General features: G+C 37.2%; 1 protein-coding gene across 17 annotated transcripts in view; it reads left to right on the top strand.

Annotated features, from left to right (window-relative positions):
- Positions 1–27,858, top strand: part of DLG2 (discs large MAGUK scaffold protein 2) — a 1,023,852-nt gene that overhangs the window by 486,207 nt on the left and 509,787 nt on the right. For 2 of the 17 annotated variants that reach the window (XM_071556533.1, XM_071556524.1), the window contains exon 1: positions 26,812–27,212. The exons of the other annotated variants lie outside the window; for them this stretch is intronic. In XM_071556533.1, the coding sequence (XP_071412634.1) occupies positions 27,135–27,212 (78 nt within the window). In that variant the 5' untranslated portion in view covers positions 26,812–27,134. Of the gene's footprint in view, positions 1–26,811; positions 27,213–27,858 lie in introns of those variants that run through there. 17 annotated transcript variants of the gene reach the window in all.

Raw genomic sequence — 27,858 nt, 5'->3', positions numbered from 1 at the left:
TCTCTGTAGCATGGGCTTCAAAGTTACAGTTTGTTACAAGATTAAAAGACTTTTGTTTATTTGTTTTGTTTTTGATTCCTGGACTCAAGGGCCTTATGGCAATGGAATCTGTGAGAATATGTTACTCTGTAAAAAGGCTATAATCATATGCCTCTAGATTATCAGAATCTTAAAATAAACAAAGAAATGGATGGATAGGTAGGTGGATAGGTAGGTGGATAGGTAGGTGGATAGGTACATGGTACATGGATACATAGATAAATATTGCTATCTGTGGCAGGATGGTCTTCAATGCTTCATGGAAAGGAAACATGATGTATTGTTTTCAGTTCTTTACAATTCACTCATACATAAAACCCTTCACTGCTATATTATGGTATGTTTTTAAACCAGAGATATGTGGTCATTGGATGTATAATAAAAAAAAGTGTTATGGTGTGTATAATTTGAAACTTTATTTGTGAGTTTTATGATGGATTTTTATCATGCTCTTGACAAAAACCTTTTTCTAACAAAGGTAGCATTGAGAAAGAATTGCATTTAGAACATTTCTGTTACTTTTCTGTCATTGACTGAGATCAGGTATTGAGAGAAACAAAAACATATTTTAGTGAAAGTAATTTGGTTGTCTGCTAATTTTATTTTTGAAAAAGCTGGTGATAATCCCTCTGTTATGTCCAGTGTAGACTTCAAAACTCAAAATAAATGGAAGGAGGAATTTTCAGATGTCACCTTAGGGGTTGCATAACAATGCACAACTTCATTTTCTCCCAAGTTACTGCTATAGAGCAATAAAATTAGTAAGGTTTTCCCTATTGGTTTATAGCCTCAAGAAAGACAACCAAACAAAGAAGCTGATCCTACAAGATGATGATACCTCCTTGTGGGTTTTGCTGTACACTTTGACACTTATTTCACAAGCAGACTGATTAAATTAGTAAAGATTCTGTGTTCTGAAATACTTAAGGAATTGTGTTATGTTTAAATATGGGGAAGGACTGATTTCTTTTTCTTGGTTTTAATTGATAGGGCTGCAAACAAACTATACTTTTCAGTAGAAAAAAAATCAGAGGTGCATATTTGTTGTCAGAAATGATAGCTTAAAGCTAAGAATCGAACTACATGGAATGTAGTTTACTATCAATCCAGATGACATTTTTAAGAGCAAATTTGCCACCAAAAGCTATTTCAGTCTTGCCTAAAAACTTTCAAGTCAAAGGTAACAATTTCATCTGAATAAAGAAGAAAAAAGAACAGAAATTACAGTGGTTTTTATTGATGTATTTAATGTAAGGTTTGATTTGAAAAAGTCAAAACATTTTATTTAAAAGCTGAAAAATTATTTTGGGTTTGTCATTTTAAACTGGCAGACCAAAATGGAACAAAATATTCAAAAGTAAATGAAGCCAAAGAGGTAATCTTCCCTTTTCCAGACAAAAACTTTTGTACTGGATTGAATGAAGTATTTCAGGTCTAGCTGACCTGATTTCTGTCTTTGTTCTGAGTGAATAAGCCATTATTTGCCCAGGCTTGTGGGGAACATGTGACAAAATATGTACAGACTTTCTTAGAACATATGCTGCAATACTTTTATTTTTTAATCTTTCTTTTGATTTATGAAGATAAAGAATAAAAGATACCTTCACACCTTAAGTATATACACTTTCCATATGGAAGACTGTGAACTCTAGAATAGCAAACTCTTTCAGAGTATTCAATGAATCATCTATGTCTGACTTTGGCAAAATATGCAGTTTTGCCACAGAAATATACTGCATTCCCATTATGCTCTTGGCAGGATATGTTGTGTTATTTGATAAATGTTCATGAGACATCTTCCCCCCCCAAGAGAACAAGAGGCTTACTTATCTTGTCATTGATGTTTAAACCTGGTTTTGGAAACGTTCAGGCGATTCAGTGTTTCACATGTAGGAGTATTTTTAAGGACAAGTCATGATGTGTCCTTCCAGCACCATAGTCCAAAGGCTAAGGAATATGGCTTGGAAGGAAGACATGAGAGATGCCATTTCTGGCTTTCTACAAATCCAGGGTAAGTGGAACAAGTCTCTTGCCTTCAATATCCTCATAAATAATAGGGCAATATAATTAACTGCTTATTTGAAAAATACACTTAAATATATCTAGTTTTAAATTTTTATGACTCAATTTTTCAGTCTTTAAGTTTTGCAGCTGAGGTATCTCATGTGCTGATAGCCAGCTCTGAGGTCAGGGTGATATGCATTCAGGCAGTGGGAAAGCTGTGTAAAAGTCCCTAGTGGATATCACATATGGTGTGCTCTGCTGTAGTTGAATCCAAAACCTGGAATTACCAATTCATAATTCTGTGCACCTCTGCTATGCTGCAGTCTACAGTGGCTGCAATCTGTCCCTCTCTACCCCCACTCACCACTCAGCAAATGAACAAAAGACAGGATTCTATTAGCTCTGAAAGGCTTTCTAAGGTCCAATATTCTGTGAATGGTTCTACTGACAGCACTGTAGGTATTAAAACTTTCTGTATTTAGCGTCAAAGGAAATGACAAAACTTTTATTTTTATATTTATAACATACCGTGTAGTTAGTTAGAGAGGATGTAGAAGTTATTCTCTGATAAGCACTATATAAAATGTCATTCATGAACTATTTGGCTGAATCATCTTTTATAGACTTTACAATTCTAAATAGTTTGTTGGTTTGGTTTGGGGTTTGTTTTTTTTTAATCCCATATATATGGTAATTGTTATACATGCCTGACCTGTTATGACATTTTGAATTAGTGACAGTAAAGGAAAAATCGAAAATTACACAGACAAAATATAACTCTTGTCAAGTGTGAGTAAGTCATTCTGGAATGTGGAGGAAAAAAAAAGTTGGTCAAACAAAAAGTGATGAAAGCAGCAAACCCAAAGTGTTTAATATCAGGCTTTGTTGTAACTGTGTGCATACATAGCTGTTACTGGTCATACCTGTATTTTGGCAGAAGTCCTGATTAAGTCAATGGGGATTTCAGCCTAAAAGCCATATTATTGTCCATTACTTGGAATATTGTTAAAATTGCATAAACTGTGTGCCTTTTTAATTAGGCATCTGGTATAAAATAGTTTCAAAGGGAATTGTGCTGATGTGTTTTAGATGAAAAGCATTTATTGCAAAACATTGTATTTTGTTTAGCTACCTTTCATTTTGTATAGATAAAGGTCTAAAGCTGGGTTGTCCTGATGGAAAAGCTTTGGAGATTACAGTTAAGGGTCTTTTCTAATATTTCTTTTATATTAATGATTTGGGAAAAGGATTAAGCATTTTATAGTGTTTCAGCTGTGACTTCCTAAGCATTATGCTCAAGTAACATCCTGTGTTATGTATGTGAAATTTCATATAATTTATTAAGAATTTCTACTGTATCATAATTTTCAAATGAATGCACAATTTTATTTCCATCTTTCATAGAGAAATCCTTTCATTTGTTCAATGCTTTCTATCTTTTTTAACTTCCCTAGGAAGGCTGAAAACCAACTGATAGTAATTTTTATATGTGTGTGAATGTATATGTATTATATAATATCTTTGCAAAAATGTCTAAAAATCTTATTAAAAAAATCATAAAATCATTTAGCTTCGATGAAACCTTTAAGACCATTGAGTCCAAACATAAACATTCCATTGGAGCTTTGTATGTTTCTTGGCTTCAGCCTTTTAAGATAATCCATTTTCCTCATTACAGTGCAGTATGTGTTTCTTTTAGCTAAAACAGACAAGTTTATTCAGAGAGATGTTTAGTAAATATATTTTAACACAGTGACTACTGTAAGGAAGAAAGGAAGGCACTAAGGCAACACAAGATGCAGAGTGGGGAGAAGCCTTTTAAAAAATGAATTAACAGTAGATAAAATAAAAGAGCCTGGACCAAAAGCGGAATTTGTTGTAAGCACTGAGAAGAGAGTGAATAAATTGTTGTGAAGAAGAAAGAAGAGATGAGGCGCAAAGATGAGAAAACGAGAAGGAAAAGAAAGTTTTGTTGTAACAATTTCATGTTACCAGTTTTAGTTCCATCTTTCTTTACTCTTTCTGTCAAAAATTTTTATCTCAATACTTGTACGCAATGAATGTAGAGATCTTTTCCAGCCTTAATGATTCTATGATCCAGTCCAGTTTTGATTTCGGGATCTAAGTTGAAAGAAGTGTGTCTTTTGGATAAACATCTTAAATAATATGAAGCAAAAAAGGAAGTTAATAGTAGCTTTCCAGCTGAAACACAGCTTCACAGTTTTCCTTTCCTTTTTTGTTTTAGGGGTGGTATCTCATTTTGAATTTCATGCAGTAGAATCATGAGGGCACAGGTCATCAGTGAGTTACACTCACGTGCCATTACAGAATTGAAGTTTCTGGTTTCCGATGCTACAGGAGAGGATGCCATCCCTATTTCCACAAACAATATCAACTGATTATTAACATTAAAAATTTTAATGACTGAATGTTGTGAGAGGTTTCTTTGGCATCAAAACTTTTCATAAATTCCAGGCTGTGGTGAAAGACTGTACAGTTTTTGTATCTGTTGCCAGAGAACATTTGTCTGCAGTTGTATACCCTCAACTGTCTTGTTCAACTAGTGGAGTCCAAAAGGCCTTATACAGGCATTTATTTGAAACTTACGCTTCACCTATGACACTTTTTTGTGGTAACTTTTTCATAGGCACTAGTCCCTGTTTTATTTTTGCAGGTTAGGCATTCTAGGCTAAATAGTTGAGGAAAGCAAAGTGAACGAGAGATACTCTAGATTACATGAGGAAAACAATATGAAGAGCAGTCACCAAATCAGAAATATCAGTTCGAGTAATAATAAATAAATATATTGAATAACTACATTAGTTTGTTTTGCAAAATATCACCTTAGTGTACTATACCTATATTTTTCCAAGAAATCCCAAGAATAAGACATTAACGCCATGTGGTCAGAGGGTTTAGTTGCTCACTTTAAAAGTGAATTAGATTAAACCAGAATGAAAGCACTCTCATAAACACTAAGTTATCTATATCTGGATGCATAAATTTATGGATACTTAATGGGATGATAAAACAGAAAATAAATTTTCTGGCTAACTACTGCTTAAAATTAATATGCTGTATAACCACATGGGTAACCAAAACACTTGATTTTAAAAATATTTTAAAAACAGATTTTGAGTTAGTTGATCTCACAACATCCCTCTGTAGTAGCTAAATCTATCAATCTACTGCTGGATACAAAAATAGGAAATAGGAACCTGGAACAGACATAGAGATCTTAAGTGATTGGTTAATGCTTGTGGTGAAAACAGGATAAAGAACAAAGCTGCTAAAGTTCTTTGGCTGGACATTACACTTTATACAGATGGCCAGGCAAATAGTACAGATTTGAACGCAGGACCATACAAAGTTTATCCTCGAACACAATCATATTATAATAATGACGGTAACCTTCGATTAGGGTAAATCCATTCTCCCTTTTCAGAGCAGAGGGAGAGTCGAGTACATTAAAAAGGTCATTGATTAGATGTCCCTGAGACACACACTGCTGGGTGATATACAAACCTCAGCAAAAGATTTCTCTTTGCTGGAACAGTTGGTTTAAAAGATGGTATTTCAAATATAGATGTTTGTTATGAAAAGGGTATTTGCAATTCAAGCGTCATTATAAGTTGTAATTTTAAGAATTAAACTCAAAGTTTTTTCATAGCTTTGTCTGTTTCCTCTGTGAAAGAACTAGTGGTGCAGTGTATCCAGATTAAGATCGATTAACAATTCTGTGAATTTTGCCCAGCAGCTATAATCGTTGGTTGCCCTAGCAACCTGCTAGATTAAATCATAAGCTAAAATCCAGGGGGTTCAATTAAAAATTCTTGTTGAATTTCAAATTCTTTTGAGGGTGAAATGACCAATGATTCAATACTCACTTGAGAATTATCAGGGTTGGCTCCTTTCTCTTCAGTGTAATTTATTAGAAGTGAAACATAAATCTAATATATTTTTTTGAAAATATTTCAATTTAGTATTTGTGCTGATGCATGGGGGAAAATGAAGCTTTGTGGGTTTGTTACAAGGCAAAGCAGAGGCTAAATGTTATCTTACTCAAAGAATAATCTGATTTATCTTATTCTCTGGGCTATTTTTCTTGCATTTGATACTGGATGGAGTTTATGCTACCACGCATAATTTAAAATGCAATTTTTGTTAATACTCATTTTGATTATTGTGCTAGGACTTTAATTCTGAAATGTTCTCTTAAAGACTGTGGTTTGTTGAATGTTGTAACTACCCACTGTCCAGTTTGCGGCTGCAGAATAGAGCCAAGGTTCTCTGTTCTGTTGCTTCATCTCTATTTTGGATGTTTTCTGTAATTCTTGGGTAAATAGCAGGATCTATTCACGGTTTTTTGGCTATACCGATTGTTCTGCTTCTGGTTTGCTTGTAAATGCATTGTCTCTCCCTCTTGTAGCTGTTTTTCTAGTATCCCTGATATCCAGTGAGTAGTTGCACTTTTCCCACAATGCTCTTGAGGGAAGTCTCATTTTGAAAGGCTGAGAAAACTGGGGTTTCTCATCCTGGAGAAAAAATGGCTCCAGGGTGACCTTATTGGGGCCTTTCAGTACCTGAAGGGAGCTTACAAAAAAGCAAGAGAAGGATCTTTTACAAGGTGATGGGACAGAGGGCAATAGCTTTAAACTGAAAGAAAGTAGGTTTAGATTAGCTAGAAGAAATAAATTCTTTACTATGAAGTTGGTGAGACCCTAGAACAGGTTGCTCAGAAAAGTTGTGCATGCCCCATCCCTGGAAGTGTTCCAGGCCAGGTTGGGTGGGGCTTTGAGCAACCCAGTCTACTAGAAGATATAGCTGCTTAAGGCAGCAGGGTTGGAACTACCTGATCTTTAAAGTCCTTTCCAACCTAAATCCTTCTATGATTCTCTTATTTATAGTTCCTCAGCCCTTCTCAGAAAAGTCTTTGTGCCCCAGGTATTGTGATAGGGTGCCAAAAAATATTAACACAAACCATTAACACGTTGATGCTAACCTCACACAACTCTTCACTTTTATTCTCCCTCTTGCACAATAGATGGAAACTACTGCTATCTTCACTTGTCCTAATGAAAAGTTTTCTTCCCTACTTACATTTCATTGCTTTGTTCTGGGTCTCACCAAGGACAGACTGTCTGTTCAGTCACTAAACATATTCCACCACACACAAGGGTATCTAGAACCCATTATAAGCAACATCTTTCTTACTTTCATCTTCCTTAAAGAGTTAGCACCTCTTTTTCCTCAGTATAGAGTGCTGACCTTTGTAGACAAAGATGAAACAATGAAGATAAGAGAAAAGAAGTGCTTCTTTAAAAGAATTAAATAAGCAAACTGAATAAACAGAAATAAGTAACATAAGAGAAACATAAGCATTCCTGCAATATTCCAGACATACAGGGAAAAACAGTGTCGACCATTTAGTGTGGTAACAGAAGCAGCCAACCCTTTCATTCACTGTTTAAGTTGCTCCGTTACATTTTTTGGGTTTTGGTGCATATCCTGCATGTAAGCAAATCTACAGAGAAGATACTCAACAGCTATTCTGCAATTATATCTCAATTGTGCTGAATACTGGTGAATTTCATAGATAAAAATGATACTAATCAGAGAAAGGAAACTTTATATAAAATGTAAGGTATCGTGGAGATAAATGACCATCAATTGGCAGCGGAATATAAAGACAAATCTGAACTCCTCTGGGCCCTCCATCAGCAAGAAATCTTTACAGTTATATTTTATTCTAAAAATTATCCCTTGAAATCTTTTTAATAATTCCAGCAGTTATAACAAATTATGTTAAATTACAGAGTAGGCCTAAAGCATGATCCTAGAAATTCTGAAATTCTGAATCTAGTTTAAGACATAAAAATGTAGCTCTGGGAGAAAAAAGTATGGAAGAAAGTATAGAAATGAAAGCATAGTGAGAGAAAAAAGAAGCTTGTGACTAGAAGATAGTTTTGTCACATGTGCTAAGCAGTCCTCTTAATTATTTTTTTCATGCTAAAACCCTTTTGTATGTTTTGACTGGGTGAGAGGAACTTTTGATCATTAGAAGCTAATTAATGAAGTTCAGTGAAAATGAAAGTTCTGCTCCCCCTTTCTCTGGAAAGCTCTTTCTGGCTTTTCAGTGTCAGTTTTATATTCAACCTGTATTGGCAATTTGAGAAACTCATTATTTTCACATTATTTAATGTTTATGAAGGATTTTGCAATCCTAGCACAAAATTCTTGTGCAGAAGTGCCCCCAGTAGCTCCTCTGAAAGGTGGCTTTGCTAGGCTTTGCTCCTGGTGTTGCTGAGATAACTGTTCAGCTGCTCTGGTATTTACCGAGCTGTTCTGCACCATTCTGAAATCACTTTCTTTGGTTTGAAAGTCTTCATTCTGGAATCACAAGTGTAAAACTCATAGTAACTTTATCTGTGCTCTACATTTCTTTCTTAATTGCAATTACTAAGTTAAAATTAATCAAGTAGGCCAGAGTAGGCCAGAGGGAGTAGACCAGAGGGAAACTTTCACAATGGATCGATGGGTCTATTTTTTGGGTTTTTTATCCTAAAATAAGAAAGGCTGAAAGGAAAAGGAGGAGGTTTACAAACAGTTTTTATATGATCTTGGAAGTTTAAACAACATACTGTGCTTTATGTCATTTAGATGTAATGAATACTATAAAGTCTTACCTTTCTTTTGTTCTATTGACCCATAATGCAGTTTCAATCTGGTTATTTCAAAAGGCTTAATGGGAATCAACATTGCCATTGTCTTCTGATTTGGTGAAACTAAGGCATGGAGTGGGGAGGGGAGTTGCACAATTTCATGGCTGAGTCAGCAGATCAGCTCTGTTTCCCTAAGTCCCTTTCAGTACCTTAGCAATTCTGTTCCATCACTAATAATCAGTTTTATGCATGAAAAATAGATCTTTTTGTTTCAAAGAAAAGTGTTTGCAACAAGTCAGAGATGCTGTAATAGGACAGCAGGACTTCCAGCATTGATGGATGAGTGCTGAAGGAGTCATGTTACCAGATGTTAATGGCAACTTGTTTGTCCTAGCAATAGAGATCACAAATTGTTGCAGTGCCTAGTTTAGAAGTCTGGGTTACTTGCAAGGCAGACATTTTTGAGATCATATCTACAAAGTGCATGCATTCTTTTAATGCAACTTTAAATCATAGAATCATAGAATGGTTTTGGTTGGAAGGGACCTTAAATATCATCTAGTTCCCACCCCTCTACCATGAGCAGGGACACCTTCCAATAGTTGCTCAGGGCCTCATCCAACCTGGCCTTGAACTTCCAGGGATGGGGTACCTGCAACATCTCTGGGCAACAAATGTAGATCTCAAAAAAGAAAAAAAAAAGACTCCTTTTATACCAACAGCAGCAAGAGAGGTATGTGATGGATTGCAATATTAAATATTTTCTGCTGTACATGAGGATTTAAATGAGGGTTATCTTAGCAGATTGATGAAATACCCAGGCTTTTCAGTTAGCCTAGAGAAATAGCTGGGTAATGGTCATCCAAATTATAACAAAATATACAGTTAGCTGAGGTAGAACCAAGTAGTTTTTCATTTCCGTGCTATTCTGTTAACCCACAAAAAACCTTCTAAGCCAAGAAAGCATAATTTAAAAACTTGCATGTATACCATAAGATCTATTGGCCAGGCTCTAGGAAGGAGATGTGCTGATGGAGAGAGATTGCCTTTTAAGACAGCTCTCAATGAGAAAGGTGTTAGGAGGAGAGGAGAACTGGTTTGAGTCATGCTGTGGACTTTAACAGATTGCTTTCCAACTGCCTACCCCAAGCAGTGCAACTGCTGGCATGTAGCATGTAGTGAAGATGGATATGTACCACACTGCCTGGCAAGCATACAAGCAAATAATTGTATCAGCAAGCCAGAAACACGATTTTGATCTCTAAAGCAAGGAGATAAATGAGGAAATAATTTTAGTTTTTATCTAGGCTGACTAAAAGATTAGTTCAGTAAATTTTCTCCATTTTCTATCCTATCTAGCTCCAGGTTTTCTAGATATAAATTAAAAACTCAGAAACATTTTAATTGAGATTACTGTCTCAGAGAAAAACGTTTGGGTTTGGAGTCTTGCTTTCAATTCTTTTCACAGAATTGGGATCAGACTGACAAATTTTTTTCCTGTCAAATCTCTCTGATTTCTGTAATTAATACATAACTTCTAGCATTAATGCATAATATATTCCTGTCTTTTGCATATTTCAGATTAAATTTTCATCATGCTAAAATCAGGGTGTGAGTTAATCAAATGCAATGGCATCCAACTTAACTATTTCATTGCCTTGTTAGATACCTTTTTATTGAAAAATAAATAAGCCAATGCTAATAACCCTCACTAAGATATCCTAAATATATCCTTTGAGGTAATGTACAACATTGCGAAGTCTAACATGGCAGAAAAATTTAGTCTGAAGTCTTGATTCTGTACTGTCAACTTATTCAGGGTCTGTGTGTGAAACAAATTTTAGTATAGGAAATATGTTTGGTGTTGGCATATTTTACAATGCCTTCCATGAACCTTGCAAGAGGAAGCTCTATGAGCATTAGTCAGGTTAGTGGGGGAAAAAAAGGTCTTACAAAATTTTAAAATGATACATTTGGGGATAAAGTAATCTGGCAGCACATTAATCTTTACAAGGGCTATCTGTCTCTGGTGGAAAACACTTTATAAGGCACCACCCTTTTAAATCTCCTCAACCTGTATGGACAAGAAGAATGGTGTATGTTTAAACCACCAAGTTTTTGTAGGACTTTAATTCCTAAATATTGTGACCAAGGACAAACTTTAAGTGAGGCTATCCTGGATACTGTCAAGTAGCATCTTCAAATACATGACTACACTTGCAGCCAGATACTCTGGTGAAGAAATCAAATATGCTACCTGTAATAAACTGGAGGCATGACTTACTTTGGCAATAAGGGAGGTTTATTTTGATGGTCCAGTACAGGAAAAGGTTCTTTTCCTCACTAGTTAATGGGAAGTCCAGCAGACTTCCCAAAACGCTGCTGGGACTGCATGGCCCCAGAGCATGAACATTTACTTCGATTTTTAAACACATATTTGCTTAAATTTAAAGTACACTGGGATGATCTGATGCCTCTCTTAAGTCAACTGAGCATCTGTGTCTGTGGAACACAAATGGAAATATTTTAAACTCATTCTTTTAGAAAGCCAGTGGAAGCAGGAGTCAAAAAAGCATACTGAGACTGATATCTTTAAATGTCACCAGGCTTATTAAATCAAATGTTCTTCTGAGTGTTACTCTTAACTATCATAATTAATTGTACGGAATGGATATAATTACAAATTCCTGTCAGCTCATGAATGTTTACAAATGCTATGTCCAAGTATGATTTACCCCTTTTTTAGACAACTAAAAGTGAGGTATCTCAGTCCAAACTTGATATCACAAGTCCCATGATAGTGGAAAAAAGTAGTCATGTTGTATTGCTGTTTTTGTGATGGTTATTCTGAGATTGGGAGCTCTCAGAAATCCCAGAAATTCTGCACTGGCAGCAGACAGGGCTTGGAGTGAAGCTTGTAGGTGCTGATGGATTTTTAGTGACAATGCAGTCCACATCAGGTCCCAGTCTGGCAGTGGGAAGGATGTACTGCAGGGTGCAGCATCTGAAAGGTGTTAACTGCTTTGAAGCAAACCGGGATTTGATTATCCAGGGAGAAACAGCACCTGAAAGAATTTGGTCTAGGGGTAAATTGTGCAATTTATGACAGCTAATTGCTTTGCAAACATTTCAGAAAACTATTTTGCAGCTACAGCTTAAGATTCCATCTATACTAAGTAATACTGAGATGGTTTGAATAACTGTGAAAATACCCAGCCACAAACTAATCTGAGCCAAATAAGAACTATTTCGGCTTCACCTTTCGAAACAAACCAGAAAACAAGTGGCAGCTCTTGTCATGGCGATTTTCCCAGTGTCATCCATGAGTGTCAGCTCTGCCATGGTGCTTGAACAGCACTGTGGGAGGTAATGACCTTCCCAAATAATTAGGATTTTTACAGAATGGAATGATCCCAAAATGTGCCTATAGCAAACCCTGTATAACACACCAAACACAAATTGCTTGGTTTGGAAATGGTGCCAAACTGCCACACTGCTGATAAAACTGATTTCTTCTCCTACACAATGCTGTATCTGTGTCTTTGTGTCTGTTTGATTCAGCACTTGACAGGACTGGAAAAATCTTAATAATCCAAAAATTGAAAAAAATATTTGTTTAGCAAGTGTGAACTTGTTTAAATTTTTAACTTATTTCTGTTTGCTTTAGGTTGGTGGGGTTTTTTCCTCACCTATACTGCTACATTTCCAGTACTTCCTTTTGAGAGAAGAGTGGGAAAATGCACCCCATACAGTCAAAAATAAAAATGTATTATTAAGGCAAAGGAATATCCCTTCGTCTTCTCTTTTTTGATTAATTCTTTGTGTCATGATGAAGAATTTTTGAAGCCAGACTCGCTCTGGTTCCTGCGTCACAGGCATAAAACATTCTCTCATGAACTGAAAACCTCTGAGGTAGAATGAGATGCTTAAAAAATGCTTTAAAAGTGACAGATCTTTAATGAATTATAAATATGGTATTGACCTTTATTTTTCTTTAACAGCTTAGTTGGTAGATGTTTTGTTGCATTTCAAAAAATTGCCTAATTTCTACTTCACAAAATACTATTCCTTAACTCTTACTTGGTTGAAGTACAGGTAAAAGAGTTTAGAGAGTAAATGACAGATAATCTTCTTCTGCTGTTGTGAGGGATCTATGCTTGAGTGAGTTGGAGAATAAAGGTAATGAGGTGTTGGGACTTAATGAAATTCAACAAGGGCAAATGCAGAGCTGCACTGCAGAGGAATAAGCCCATGCAGCAGCAAAGGTTAGAGGCTAGAAAGCAGCTTTGCAGAGAAGGTCCTCAGGAACAACCTGTTCATTAGCTAATAGTGGGCCCTGGGGTCCAAGAAGGCCAATGGTATCCTCGTGTGCATTTGGAATAGCACTGCCAGCAGGTCACAGGAGGTGGTCCTGCCCCTCTCTGCAGCCCTGCTGAGACTGCATCTGAAGTGCTGTGGCCAGTTCTGGGTTCCTCAGTACAAGGAACTACTGGAGGGAATGTAGTGGAAGGATATGGAGATGATGAGAGGACTGGAGTATCTCCTTTGTAAGGAAAAGTTGAGGGAGCTGGGCTGGTTTAGCCTGGAAATGACCAAGAGTGGATCTCATCAATGCATACAAATATCTCAAGGGCAGGTGTCATGAGGATGATGCCAGACTATTTTCAGTGATGCCCAGCAACAGGGCAAGCAGCAACAGGCACAAACTGAAATGCAGGAAGTGCCATCTGAGTATGAGGAAAAACATTTTTTACTTTAAAGGTGACAAAGCATTGGAGCAGACCACCCAAAGATATGAAGTTTCCTTCCCTGGAGATACTTAAAAGTCTCCTGGATGTTCCCTGCTCTAGGTAATACTGCTTTAGCACGTGAGTTGAACTCGATGATCACCAGAGGTCCCTTCCAACCCTAGTTGTCCTGTGGTTTTGTGATTTATGAGAGCATTTTGAAAGGAATGACACTGTGTCCAGTCTGTATTAAGCAGAAAGACATTATAAATTAAATGAAAAATAAATAAATACATAAGAAAGAAAAAAGAGGAAGTGAGGAGGGACACTGACAATTTCAGCTGGGCAGTTGAAGACAGGAGCACCTGGTCAGTACATTTGTAGCAAATTTGTTTTACATGCATGAGTTGGACAGAGAAGTAATAAACCTTGACCTACCTGTGTAGAATGCTCCATACTGTGTTTCCTACAGCTAAGATGCTACATGTGACCCTAATGATAGAGGACTAAGAAAGAGGAAAAGGATGGTGGGTGACTTCCTCAGAGATGCTCTGAATAGAGTTCAATGACTGGGGACAGTTGTCCCTATTATAGCAGTGCCAGGAGCTGTTAGCGCAGGCTGTTTAATTCTCAGGCATGAAACATAGTAGAAAATAGTAACAATCTATAATATTAATTGAAGAGATGGAGAAGAAAAGAGAGTTGCTTTGGCTTCAGGCTGTGTTGGGGCGTGGCTGAATGGGGCTTTGAGCAACCCAACCCAGCAGGTGTCCCTGCCCATGGCAGGGGGCTGGAACTAGATGATCTTTAAGGTCCATTCCAACACAAACATTATGTGACTATAATTTATTTGTTTTCACAGTGTGGGTATACAGAAAATGATTTTTTTTCAATATGAAGCTTTTTTTGAGTGAATGTCAGATGTGGATTTCCTTAAAAAAATAATTAAAATTAGAAAATCCAGCTTATGTATCATTCTCAAAGGCTACAAAGCACCACTGCTGTGTCCAGAATACAAAAATAGTGCCCTCCAGAAAGGAAAGCCTCTTGAAAATTCATATATTTTTGAGCTTTTATAAAATTTTTCACATTGTTGTCCAGACTGACACCTTGTATTGCTAACACTTTTTTCAGCAATGCTGTGTGAGAGGTCATGACATCTATCTTGTGCAGTAACTTTAGAAACTAAAGTGACACACAACTGCATATCTGACACACCCCAGTCTTTGGCCTCTCTCATTTTACTCCTTTACCCTAGTTATATCCCAAACTGTCTGTAAATTCGTCTTAGAGACAGACTGCCATTATATGTTGGCTCAACTATTTTATTGTCAATTTCTTTTTTTTTTTTGTCTGAGGATTGGTATATTCCGTTCTGAATGTTGCCAAATATAAGCATTTGAGAAGTTGATAAAGTTGATAAAAGTTCTGGGCTAGATATACAGGAGGCTATATAAATAAGCATAAACCCCTAAATTGTATAGTCTTCTTGGACAGGCAAACCACTTACATTTCTGATTCCTAAAATTGGTATCTATTAATCAACCTGTCTGCCTCTATAATAAACTCCCATAGCTCTCAGTGTGTGGCCTCATAAAATGTTTTGTAAAAATATGCTCCTCCCTAAGAGATTTGGACCAGCTGTTAAGCAAGCCTGCTGAGCAGGTCTGCTCAGTTCCAGTCTAATTAGAGTTGTGCACATTACTGAATTTTTGCTTTTCAAATCTTGTAGATATAATGCTTCAGTTCACATTAAAAGTGTGCTCCAGAATCTCTGTTGTCTCTCCAGAAAGGTTCTATCATATGTGAGGATTAAAATTTGGATTTTAAAAAATAATACTAATGTGTGCCATAATGCAGGTGTGGAAAATTATTTAATCATAAAGAAATGTGAGTGCTTATAGGAAAATTGGTGTAATTCAGATTATTTAATACCATGGTCTGTGCTCACAGCTGAGCAAAGGATAAATTGCTGGTTCTTTCATACCCTCTCCCTTTCATGTAGGATAAATTACATCAGAGTTAAGTTCCAGAATAAGTATTTATTTATAAATTAATTCAGGGCTTTTATGGTTGTCGATATTTATTTCCATTGACATGTGGTACACTTCTGAAGTACATTCATATTATTGAAAAGCCTAATAAAGTGAAAGATAACACTGTTTGTAGCTTTCTGAAGTATCTTTGGCTTGATGCTTTTTAAAGAAATGAGGATGGATAAATCAAATTTTCATGTCTTTTGCAGTCTATAGTTTGATGTTTCCAACTGAAAAATTAGTTGTAGGTTATTTTCTTGTGCTGACAATTTGTATATATGTTTTAAATGCCTAAAGCATGTACACAAACTTTGGTGTTTGTATCAAATACTATCTGGAACATGGAAAGCTCCCTCTTCAAAGTGAGTATTTAATCTTTTATAAATTCTTGAATAGTTTCTAAAATTCTGAAATACACTTAGGCAGGAGAACAGAGGCTCTACCACAGCCAAATGAGAGACAAAAAAATGTCATTCATTAGGCAAAACTCCCATTTAAATCAGTGGAAGAAGAGAATGTAACTCTCAGGAATTACAGGGGTTTGTTTGTTTGAAGTGAAACATCCTACAGAAGTGAAACTTTATTTGTCCTATGTATAAATATGTCTATTTAATAAATTGTTACTGGGAAAATTGTAGGGTGTAGTACTAGTCAACTACAAATTTTACAGTAGGTAAATCCACATTAGGAACATACTTCATTTAAAACAATGTTATATAATATGATGGTAGGTTAGAGTCATATTTCATTTACAATCCAGATTTTAAAGCCTGCCCAAGAAGGACACATAAGTAAAAGTTATTAAAAATTGTATTCAATAGCATTTTAAGACTCAATTGATTCCTCTGACTAGAGCCTATCAATGCACATAAAAGCAGACAGACCAGATGTTTAAATGTAACTCAGATTACATTAGATCAACTTTCACAGCCTCCTTCACACTATGCATAGAAAAGCATTGAGGGAAATTACCTTGTTTTCTGAAGGCCAGAACTTTGCAAGTAGTTTCTATATAGTTTGGGTTTTTTTTAATCTTCAGCTTCCAAAGAGTGTACACCTTCTTGTAACTTTGGGCCAGTTTCACTTAAGTGACACTGTTTGCATGTATTTCAAGCATTGCTTGAAATTGATTTCTCTTTTTTTTCTTTTCCAATCTCTTGAATTTGCATTTGTAATGTAGTTTGCTTTGCCACTGTGCCATGTTCAGTGCTTGTGTAACTAAAAATACAGATCTTTCTCAGCAAAGCACATTGCACATTCCTAAATGTACAGCTGTGGAGGCTCAATCCCAGCCTATGTGCCCTGTCCTAGAAACAACCGAAATCATCACTTCTAAAGTACTGTCTGGTATTCTGCATATCTTTGCTTGGTCAAAGGGTGAGATTTAACATGTAACATTTATTTATGATATATGGCTTGGGAAATGCATTAAGCATGCCATCAAAGCCCAAGGATTAGCATGGTCTTCCACACACTTGTCCTGATGAAAATCCCATAGGTAGGAATACCCATGTATTGCTACGGAGACGTTACCTTGAAGAATACCAAGGTTATGCACTCATATAACACATCTCTGTTGTGATGTTCTGTCCTGAGCTTTAATAGTGACTTACTGTTCGTAGTAGATGAAATAATCAAGTGGTATATTCCTTTAGTCATCTTCAAACTGAGACCATTTGAGACTGAAAGATTAGGCTGCCTGCTTATCTCATCTTTAAATCACATCAAATTACCAAGATATTTATGTAATGCATTTGCAATCTGCCATCTTTTTGTTGTCTTCCTACAGCTTTACTGTAGGCAGAGTACTCTTACTCAGTAAGTGAGTAGTACTTAACCCATTATTTTTAAGGAACTACAAAAGCACGAATGCCTATTATGTACTTGAAAGGACAGGCTTGAAAGCAGGAAATAGACCCATCAGAGGACACTTTAAAAAAATAACAGTTTTGGCAGTGGTATGTGCTGAACTTAATAAAATGGGTGTGGGAGCATTAGGCAGGTTAGTGCCAGGCAGTCAGGCAACTGGGAGCACTCCCCTTAATATCCATTGCATGTGGGGCTTGGTGTATTAAGGATCTAATCTGGATCAGAGCTGGTACACACAATCATCCAGACCAACGGCTGCCTTTAATTACCAGACTGGTAGATTGTGGCAACCAGCAGTATCTAGGAACCTGAGCCTGCTAGGATAAGGCACTGCTTAGAAGTCTGGGCCCTTTTATGACTTTTACCTTCACTGAATGTTTCAAGACTGAATGGCAAAGAAGGGGAACATGGAGAGAACAGATTGTTTCTCTTAAGGTCAGAGCTCCTCTTTGATGCTGGTTACGAGATTTTGGCACATTGCTCGTTATTTAATTCTCTTGGCTGGAAGCAGGAAGCGTTTTAGAGCTTTTGTGTCAGTTCAGTGTAGAGCTGGCTCCCCTAAAGCCATATAAAAAATAAGTGGAGTCCTTGGAGGTACTTGTTCTGGGGCATCACTGTGTGGAGGGCAGAGATGTGTTGTGCAAATCTGGGTATATTAAATCTTTTCTGCATTTAACTGTGGGGAATGGTGGAGAAACAGTCCTTTGTTCAGCTTTGGTTCTGCTCCTGGGAGGTCTAGGCATGAATTATGGTGTTTCCCAGTGTGCTTGAACAATGAGAAGCCGTGAAGTGTTTGCTTTTGTGGAACTTTCTCTCCTTATGATCTTTTCTATAAGTTCACATGAGTTCATTCTAGCATCTTCATGGTGTCTGGATGACATAGGAGAAAACAACCAATGTGCCTGGCTTGGCAAAATTCAATTTGCAGAAAGGTGTGGGGGAATCTTTGAGTGTGCTGAATGTATGAATCAAATGAAAGGATTTTCAGTGAGTTGTGCAGAACAGAAATTTTAAAAATAACTGTTGTCTGGGATCCCAAGGGAAAGTTAAATGTAAATGTAATTTAGAGAGCAGTATTGACAGCCCTGCAGAAGACTGAAATATTCTGATTTTTGATGAAGAAGAGAGATAAATATTTTGACAATTTCAAGGAACACTTTCCCAACTTTCTACTGGTTAGAGAGCTCAAAAAGTTTCTGTTTTCTTGAAACACTCAGATTAGATTTAAAGACTTCAGAGTGTTTGGAAAGATGCTATTTTTTATTATTGTCCTAAAAAACTATCACAATTTTTCTGGATTCTGTATTTTTTTTAAACAGTTCTAGTTTGTTGTTGAAATATATCTCACGAGCTGTTTGCAGCCTCAGTTCTTCCCCTGGTTTTCACACTGCCAAAATCCTCTGTAATTAAAAATATCCCCTCCACAACTGTGCTTCTCATGTTTCTCCTAAAGGATGTGAGTAAAATGGCCTGGGCTTGCACTTGAGTGGTATTAAGAAAACATTGTGTAACAAATTTTCTCTTATCTTTGGTAACATATAGTTAATCAATTAACTGAAATAAGTTAGACAAATAAATCTATATGTTAGATTTTAATATTTACTGGATATTTTTTTCTACTTCTGAAGATTTCACAGGTGTAAGAAGACTAACTTCTTGTCCTTGACTTCATGTTCCTTTACAATTCCTTTCTCTTTCAAGTCAAAATGGGTATAACACCACCCTTTCTGACTATAGCTGAAATGGACCTTACCATGTGTCACATTACAATGAAGCGTTTGTGTAATCAGGTTTGGTATGGACTCTCACAGACCTTTCAGCAGAATACTGTATGATTCTATATCAACCAGTGTGGGGATGGATGTTCTGCTTTCTATAATGCTTTCTATCACAATACTTCACATTTGTTAATACTTTTATCTTTGGACAGTCGCAGTGCAGTAGAGAATTACTCTTTTCATTTCAAGAGTGGATAGCTGGCTTGCAAAGAGTAATTAATCTCATGCAAAAGAATGTTAGCAGAATTAAGGGAGAAACCTGGTGCCTGGTCTGCTGTGGTTTAGGCTGTCCTCTCTTTTCTTTGCTCGAGCAACAGATATGCAGTGAGTCAGTCCCAAAAGCAAGAAGCCCTCTTCCTTGTCTGTGTCCATAGGAAGCAAGAAATGCAGGCAGTCCTGGATAAAGACCTTTTGTCTACCCATCATACTTAGTAGTAGAATATCTTGTATTTGGAGAAGTTAAGTACAACCTTTTCCCTTGTATTTCTTCTCTTTCACATTTAGCAGGAATACATTGCTTTCTTAAAACTGTGCTGAACACCTGAAGTGTTCAGCAATGTTCTTAAAAATTTGTCTCTGAAATGATTTAACTTTCCAAGTGATGCTGAACTGTAGAATCTCTTCCCATGAGCTGTGAGGATCACAGCCTAGAAAAACTGAGGACAGGGATAAAGAGCAAGAACTGAAATGAAAACTGGCAGAAGCCGTTATTTATTGTATTGGTTCTGCACATGTGGGTTGTTCTGTAACAAGCACTAAAAAGACAAGCAGGAGCCCCTGGAGAGGAAGGGCTTCTCAGCTGGTGTACGATCCAGCCAACAGTAGAATATGGCTGGAGACAGTCCCAGCTAAGAGTGAGGAGCTGCTGCTTTGTCAGAGGCTTGGGAGATGGGGAAAAAAGGCAGTCTGGCCTCTGAGCTGTCAAAAGAATGGTGTGCATGGGCTACATGGCCTCTGCTGCTGTTTAAAAACGTGCTACTGAGTGCGTTCAACCCACACATGGGTCTGTCTACAAGGAGGTCGTGGCATGAGGTTAGTTTATAGCTATCCTGTTAGATCTCATCACTTGTGATTTATTAATACTTTGTAATTCAGTACAGCCCAGTTTCATGTGCACGGTTTTCTGGTGAGTTTGGACAAGGAAAAGAGCTAGGTACAGTCACCTCAAACTGTTAAATGATGCTGGGTAAAAGGAGTCCATGTGATTCACTGATACGGTGCCTATAACTTGCAGTGATTCTGCTGAAACTGACTTTTTAATTTTGCTCTTGGGGCTGATAAAGTGAAAGTGAGATTTAAGGATGTCTTTGAAAGAAGAGACAGCTTGTCATCAGCCAGGAATAAAATAATGTTTAAGATAGGATGATGTATATTCCCAATCTTGTGCCTGCAACGGTTTTGGGGGGTTCTTTTATGATTAGCAATGAGATGAAGAGCTCATTAAAGGCTGCCTCACCTGCTGTTCTTAAAAAATAATCCTGTGGAAAGTGTGAACTCAGTGGTCCTTGTGGGTGAATAAGTGAATATTAAGAGCTCTACTGCTTCTCACTGTATCTGGACAGGAGTGCCGTGTCTGGCATGGGCTGAGTGCATGCCACCTTTGCCTGGCTTCTGGCCATGCACTGGGATGGAGGAGATTTTGGGCTCCCAGTCAGTAAACCAAGTTACTTTGTGCCTTAAATTCATCCCTTTCTGAAACAGAGATAACAGTCCACCATCACATGCAGTTATTTATAAGTAAAAAGGAAAAAAATATACTTAAATGCTACAGGATGAGAGGCATATACGCAGAGCTCCAATATAAGTGTTACCACATTGAATTCAGTTTTGTTCAGGATTATATTTGGCAAGTGCCTTGCAAAATGTACTGGTGACACACATAAGCACTGCTTGCAGTCTGTGGTTTCTTCTCTTTTTCCCTCCCCAAGGATAAATTTTGTAGTTTATATTATTTCCCGTGGGAGTACTTGCCATGCAAATGCATAACTGTGTTACATACACTGTGCTTTGATATGAATCTGAGCAGTATAATGGCACATCTGAGGATTTTATAGAGTTTTGATGGTGATTTCTTCACGTAGCAGGAAGAAATTTAAAAATTCTATCAGAAAGCTGAGGTAGGAAGCAATTTGTGCTGAACTAGGGACAAATAGGGAATAGAGTGGCATTTTTCAAGTTTTTATTTATTTTTTAAGGCAGCTAATGGTTCTTATATTACTTCTGTGACTCAGTGGAGTTTCCTATGCACCAGCAGAAACTAGAGTGGAAAATCAATTTTTAAAATCAAAATTAAGTGCCGTAATTAGGTTTTTCTCCATCCCGAGACTTAACAAATAAAAGAGGAAAAAGAACGGCCTAAATGGAAAACAATGTCTGTTCTACTGTTACACTGTAAAGTGCTAGAAAACATCCCTGTGTGCAGGGATATGCTGAGTCTCAGTGTTTAGCATAACACTTATTTCATTTCCATTTACTGTCCTTCCACAGTTCAAGCTGTATTTCATGCAATTGTGTAGCGCTCCTCCTCATCCTCCCTCTCTTGACCTGTTCCACCACACATAGCAAGTCGAGTGCCATCTACTCCATCAAATAATAGGAGAGTAGAAAAATAGCAGTGCTAATTGCATGGCAGAGTACAGGCATATAATATTTAGGGCCTCACACTTTAGGGAGAGCCACGTGAGAAATGCTTGCATTTTATTTCTTGACTGCTTTGAAGTCCTGTAACAATGTGTATGAAATTCTTAATGCCCTCTGATAGAAAACGTTCTGCCATACATCAGGAAAGGTGACAGAGGAGATGTATGCCTGGAGTATCTTGTGTTTTAAGGGGAAATTAAACCTGGGGCAAACATGTAATGTCACATCTGGGTTTCTGAAAGCATAATTTCTAAAGAGAAAAGATTTGGCACAAGATATATTAAGGGAGTAGAAAAATTTAAATTGGAAGAGAAGAGCATGGACCTCTGTCATCCTTAATATGCAGCACTTCATTTTCACTTCTTTTTTTTTCCATTTTTATCCCATCTTCCTTCATCTTTTGCTTCTTCCCCTCACCCCCACCCCCATTCCCTTCTTTGCAACATTTCTTCATCAGGATAAGTGACTGTTCTCAGAGTCATTGTACTCTATTCCTGCCATTGACTTAGATGTTCCAAGGAAGTATTTAGCTTTTAATCAACCCAGGTTTCATCTTTAAATTTCAGGGCCAAGTTACAGAATTTTAAAATTTTTATTATTTAAAAAGTCTTTTATGAAACATCATAACTGGCAGAAAATCTCATAAGTAGAAATTTCATACTTGTCACTGGTGAGTTCACACCTCAAATCCTGTGTTCAGTTTTGGGTCCTTCCCAAAAAGAAGGACATTGAGATGATGGAGTGAGTTCAGAGAAGGGCAATGAAGCAGGGTCTGAAGCACAACCCTGATGAAGGAGCTGGCTTTGTTTCACCTGAAGAAAAGGACGTTCAGGGGAACCTTATCACTCTCTCCAACTACCTGAAAGGAGGTTGTAGCCAGGTGGGGACCACTCTCTTCTCCTGGGTAACAAACAATAGAACAAGACGAAATAGCCTCAAGCTGTGCCAGGAGAGGTTTAGTTGAATATTAGGGAAAATATCTTCATGGAAAGCATTGTCAAGCATCAGAACAGGCTGTCCAGGGAAGTGGTTGAGTCACCATCTCTGGAGGCATTTATGATACATGTTGATGTGGTGCATGTGGACACGGTTTAGAGGGACTGAGCAGTGCTGGGTTAATGGTTGGATTCAATAATCTTTCCAACCTCTGTGATTCTATGATTCTATTCTATGATAATCTTTAACCTGTATTGCATCTATAACAGAGTGGATTCTTCCCTGGCCGGAAGAGAAGTCTGAACACATTTTGGTGGTGCTGACTCGAGTAACTACCCCTTTTGTAAGGGTGGCTGTGAGTTTCCTATACAAATACTATCTATTACATTAGCAGGAGGAACATTAGTCCAATTGCCTTTGTTTAGAGGAAAGAATGACAAATCAGGTCCTTACAAAACATTCGGTCTTCCATCTGCTTGAACTATTGTAAGGTCTGAATGCCTAAAATTTGTAACTCCTGCTTGGAATAGCAGACTCTTAGGTTCTCATCTTTCTTAGTATTCTGGTCATTAAATAAAATGCCTTGGCATCATGTAACTGTGTAAGATAATTAATTGTGCTGGGGATGGGAAATGGTTGCTTGTACAGTCAGTCAAATCAATATCCGTTGTTGCCTAGAACTAATAAAAACAAAGCTACCTTAGTTTCTCAGCAGCAGCTCCATTCCTGTACCCAAAGCTGTGCTGAGTGTAAACAAATAAACCTTGAAGCAAAGTGATTGTTTTATACCTTAAGTATTTAGTTTTTAACTTGCTCCACCTCCTGTCCATTTCACTGGAAAGAGACTTCTGCAAACCCTGAATGACTATTTCCATCCATCTTACCATTCTTACAAGGAAGGCATTATTTATGACTGAACTGTATTTGTATTTTAAATGGCCTTGTCATCACATTTTATGACTACTGTGTATATATATTCAGATTGAGGTAGGAGAGAAACAGAATCTACAGCTAACATCTATCTTCACCACAGGTGTGTGAGGGGGAGGTTGACTCCCTGCGTGTATACTGTGAGACGTTATCCCTTAACAAGAGAAAATTAATGCCCTGTCTAAAGCTAAGCTGCACTTCTTCCTGTGTGCTGCTCAAGTAAAACAGCAACATTAAAACTGAAAAACGAGGCAAACTGTCAGAAATACTGGTGATGCTTCGTGCATACAAACAGTTGGCAAGGTGTTTGAAACTGCCATCTGTTTTGGTACTGAGCATCAATTGCCATTGCTTGCAATGTTGGGGAGCCATGTCATAAAAATAATACAATTTAACCATGTCGTTGCTTTGTGCTTAAACTCATGTGTCCACCGTGGTAAGACCAATTCCTCTCACAGAGGCACAAGAATGGTAATTAATGTATAGTTTAGATGTGGTTTGTTTTACTGAAAACCACCCACTCATTTGCAGTAAGAAGCTCCTTGTAAAATCTGCTCTTAACTGATTGTCTCTTGTCTGTGATAATATTGTTGCTCAATGGCATGCATCTCTCTGTCCTTGTAATGTAGCACTTCAGTGAGCAAGCTAAAGTACATATTACTCCTGTGAGCAGACAGCAGCTGGGAGTTCCAATTCTTCTAAAGCAGCTCAGCTTGTAGCACTTGTGTAAAATGCAGCCTTCGTTATGGTTACAGTAAAATATTCATAATCATAAAATCCCTCAGTACCAGTACAGACCTAATAAACCTGCTATTGGCAATGTATGGCACACTTCTGTGTGGTGGAGCTGTAAGGAAATGGCTCATGGTCTGGACATGACAATACTTGGGCATTTGGATAGATCTGCAAATGCATGTAAATAGTTAAACTGCATTTCTGACTAGAATCAGAATTAGGTATTTGGCAAGATTTATTCTTTCTGATCTAACATTTTCAGTGGGTGGAGAAAATTACCTCCCTATTGCTTTGTCATTATTTCTTAAATGAACAATGTATTCTATTTTTTTTTCCTTTAAGTGGAATGAATTGTGGCTTTTTATTACCCCCTATTTTTCCTGAATAAATAGTTCAGTAAAGCTGCTAATGTCGATGATAAAAGTCATAAAAAGGAGGTTTTATTGTTTAATGAGTGTTTCCTTCAATTTTCTCAGTTTCTGAATATACATGATGATATAAATAGTTGCTTGGGAGTATGTACCCTTTTTTGATTGTAGTGCAATGATTTCGAATTATACTTATTCTCTTCATAAAAACATGGAAGCAGAGTGGGAGAAGTGTTCTACTGTTTACGCATATACTATCTAAGATTTTTTTCTTATTCCTTTTACATTTATGACATTGTTTAAGCTGTGTAATGATGTTGCTTCATCTGTAGTCTGGTGGTGTTTTTTTTCTCCAATCCATGTTTTCTTAGTGATATCCCAGGTAGAAACAAGATCTCTGTTTTCTTCCTATATTTTTCAGGCTGTCTTTCTTCCCTCTCATCTTCCCTTCCCTCTGTTATATGACACTCTTGTTACCCCACAAGTTGTGAGGCTGCTACATGGCATAATAAAGGTTTTCTCCCCTTGGAGAATCCATTTTACTGTAAGTCTAGAGTTCAGAAAGTTGGAGTGGTGTTATGGACAGATAAATCTTTTATAGCAATCATACTCCAGATGAGACATGATTTTACTCTATCTTATGGTCTTAAAACTTTCTGACTGCCAGGACTAAGTAAATATCTGAATTTGAAGTAATTAGAAACTATTTTCTTCCCAGAATTACCATCAGTTACCAAATATTTTGTCAGAAGGTTTTAGATGTCAAGAAAAAACCAAACATGCACCGTGGAGTTACCTTGGCAAAACCCCCTCACTATCTAAGAATTTCAATTTAGTTAACCAATTTATCATTTTCAAATGTGTTCAAGAGTTCTTTGAACTCTATATAATCTTAACAATATTGAGTAGCATGTGCCTCAAGGCTCAAAGCTTGGGCAGTGCCATCCAGCTACAGTAACTTGGATGTTCTATGTAAGTTATAAGTGGGAATGGAATATTTTCCCTTTTGATTTCATGTACCCTAGAGAAAATAGTTGCAGCCATTCTCTGAAAATCCTGCAGCAGAAGTGTTTCCTTGACCCCAAGAGCCCTATATTAAATTGCTATGATTGTATTTCCTTTGCCATGCATCTATTAATTTTGATTTGCTCTTTACCACGGAATAGCAAAGCAGAAATCATTCTTGCATGTGTGCATCCAAATCCAATCCTGCATACAGGACAGCTTTGTTGGTATCTCCACAGTTGTAGGTGGAAGGGCATTGGGCAGGATTTGTCCTATAATACAAGTACTATAGAATACAATACATAGCTATAAACCCCAGAAGTTTACGGCTTTGATACTGCATCTGACTGGGGGAACATCTGGTTCTTATATGTCTAGAGCCAAAAGAGTATGATTCTGCTTATTGCTTAGTGATTATAATTGAAAAGAAGTGCAGCAGTTAAAGCTGAAGTATGTGACAAAAGGAAAACAGTTCATTGCTTTTTATTCTGCAAAAATAGGTATTCAAAGCACTTCTCAACTCCTAATGCAGAATAGCTTCCAGTTCAAGAAAGAGGGAAAAGCATGCTTAGGTAGGACAGAAGTTTGAGATTTGGAAAAAAAAACTACCAGGTTTCTATTTCATGAAGCCATTATCAAAAAAAAACAGAAGCCCTTGATCGACTCTTAAATCCTTCAGCAAAGCATGTATGACATCAGCAAGTAAAGTGAGCAGCTATGATTCCTGTCTGTGCAAACTGAAACTAGGTAGCAAAAATATCTCTGAATAGATCCCAAACCACAAGAACAAAGTAAAATCAATTTTTCTTTAATATCTTAATTTCACAGAAATGCATCAAAAACACCTGTTCCTTCACCTTAATAGTTAATACACATTTCTATTTTTGGCAGTTCTGTACCCCTTTGCTTTCCTGCAGTGCTGTGTATCTCAGATTTGAACTGCTGCTGTTTCTGTTGCATGCTGGCACATCGAAGAGAACCAAGGAGTTAAATTTCAGAACAGGAGAAGAGGAGGTGAGCTGTCTGCTACAGTAGTTTACTGCAGCTTCCCCTCATACTGACACATATGTAGTTTGTGGTGACAGTGCTAAAGAACTGCAGACAGCCACTTAGCAGACTGGATGTGAGCTGGATGCAAAGATGCCTCACCCTGGACTTCCTGCTGGCAGTATGTAAATACACCTGCAGACTGGCCACACTGGGTGGTTTGTTGGGGTTTTTTTTCAGAAGGCAGCATGACAGGACCTGACAAAGCAACAGCATAGCTGAGACCTTAACCAGCATTAGATCTCTATCTCAGTTGTGGGGGAAGTTCTTCTGTTTTGGTTTTGGTTTGGGGGATTTTTTTTGGTTGTTTTTTTTTTCTTGTGTGCTGCATATTCAGACTGAAATCTTCATCACTACAATGTTTGCCTCTATCTGGTATGCCAAGAAGCTGGGACGCAGGTTTGTGCATAACGCCAGGAAAGCAAAAGCAGAGAAGGTACGTTCCTAGTGGGAATATAAAGCCTTATGTCTCATGCAAGCTGCCTGCTGGCATCCTGTCGTGTGTCTGCTTAGCTTTTTTAAATACCATGAAAAATGACATAGTGCTATTCCTGATTTCATGCAAGTCCTTCAATACTTTGCATATTATTAAATACCGAGGAGAAGATCCTTTCAAAAGTCTTTATGCCCTCTTTTGTTTGCTTGTTTGGTTGTTGGGGTTTTTTTATCCTCAAGATAAACAGCTGTACATCTGGTATGTTGTGTGTTAAAGGAGCACTTCAGTGAACTTGTTGCTGTGCTGCATTATTTTTTTCTAGTACCATATTACACTCTTAAACAACCGTTGGTTGTTTGCTTCTTGCAAATATTTTTCTACTGTGAGACCAATGAGGATGCAATAACATGTTTAGCATTTATAATATTTGAGAATTTTGTTTCATGGTACTTGTTGAAACTGTGCTTCAGCATGCACCCATTTTATTTTAAAAGATGTAAGTATGTAAAAATGGTCAGTACTATCTTTCAGTATTTTTCATCTCATAAAATTGAACTGTGTTTAACCAGCTGTTTTCTGGAAGTCCTTGTAGGTAAGATTCTTCTGCCTTCTTACTCCATAAGGAGAACTTAAATAGTTTTAGAAT

This window comes from Pithys albifrons, chromosome 1 (genome assembly GCF_047495875.1).
Source record: "Pithys albifrons albifrons isolate INPA30051 chromosome 1, PitAlb_v1, whole genome shotgun sequence".
In the NCBI taxonomy this organism is placed as follows: domain Eukaryota; kingdom Metazoa; phylum Chordata; class Aves; order Passeriformes; family Thamnophilidae; genus Pithys; species Pithys albifrons.
Note: the sequence above shows the minus strand (reverse complement) of the source record. Positions and strands in the feature narration are given on the sequence as shown.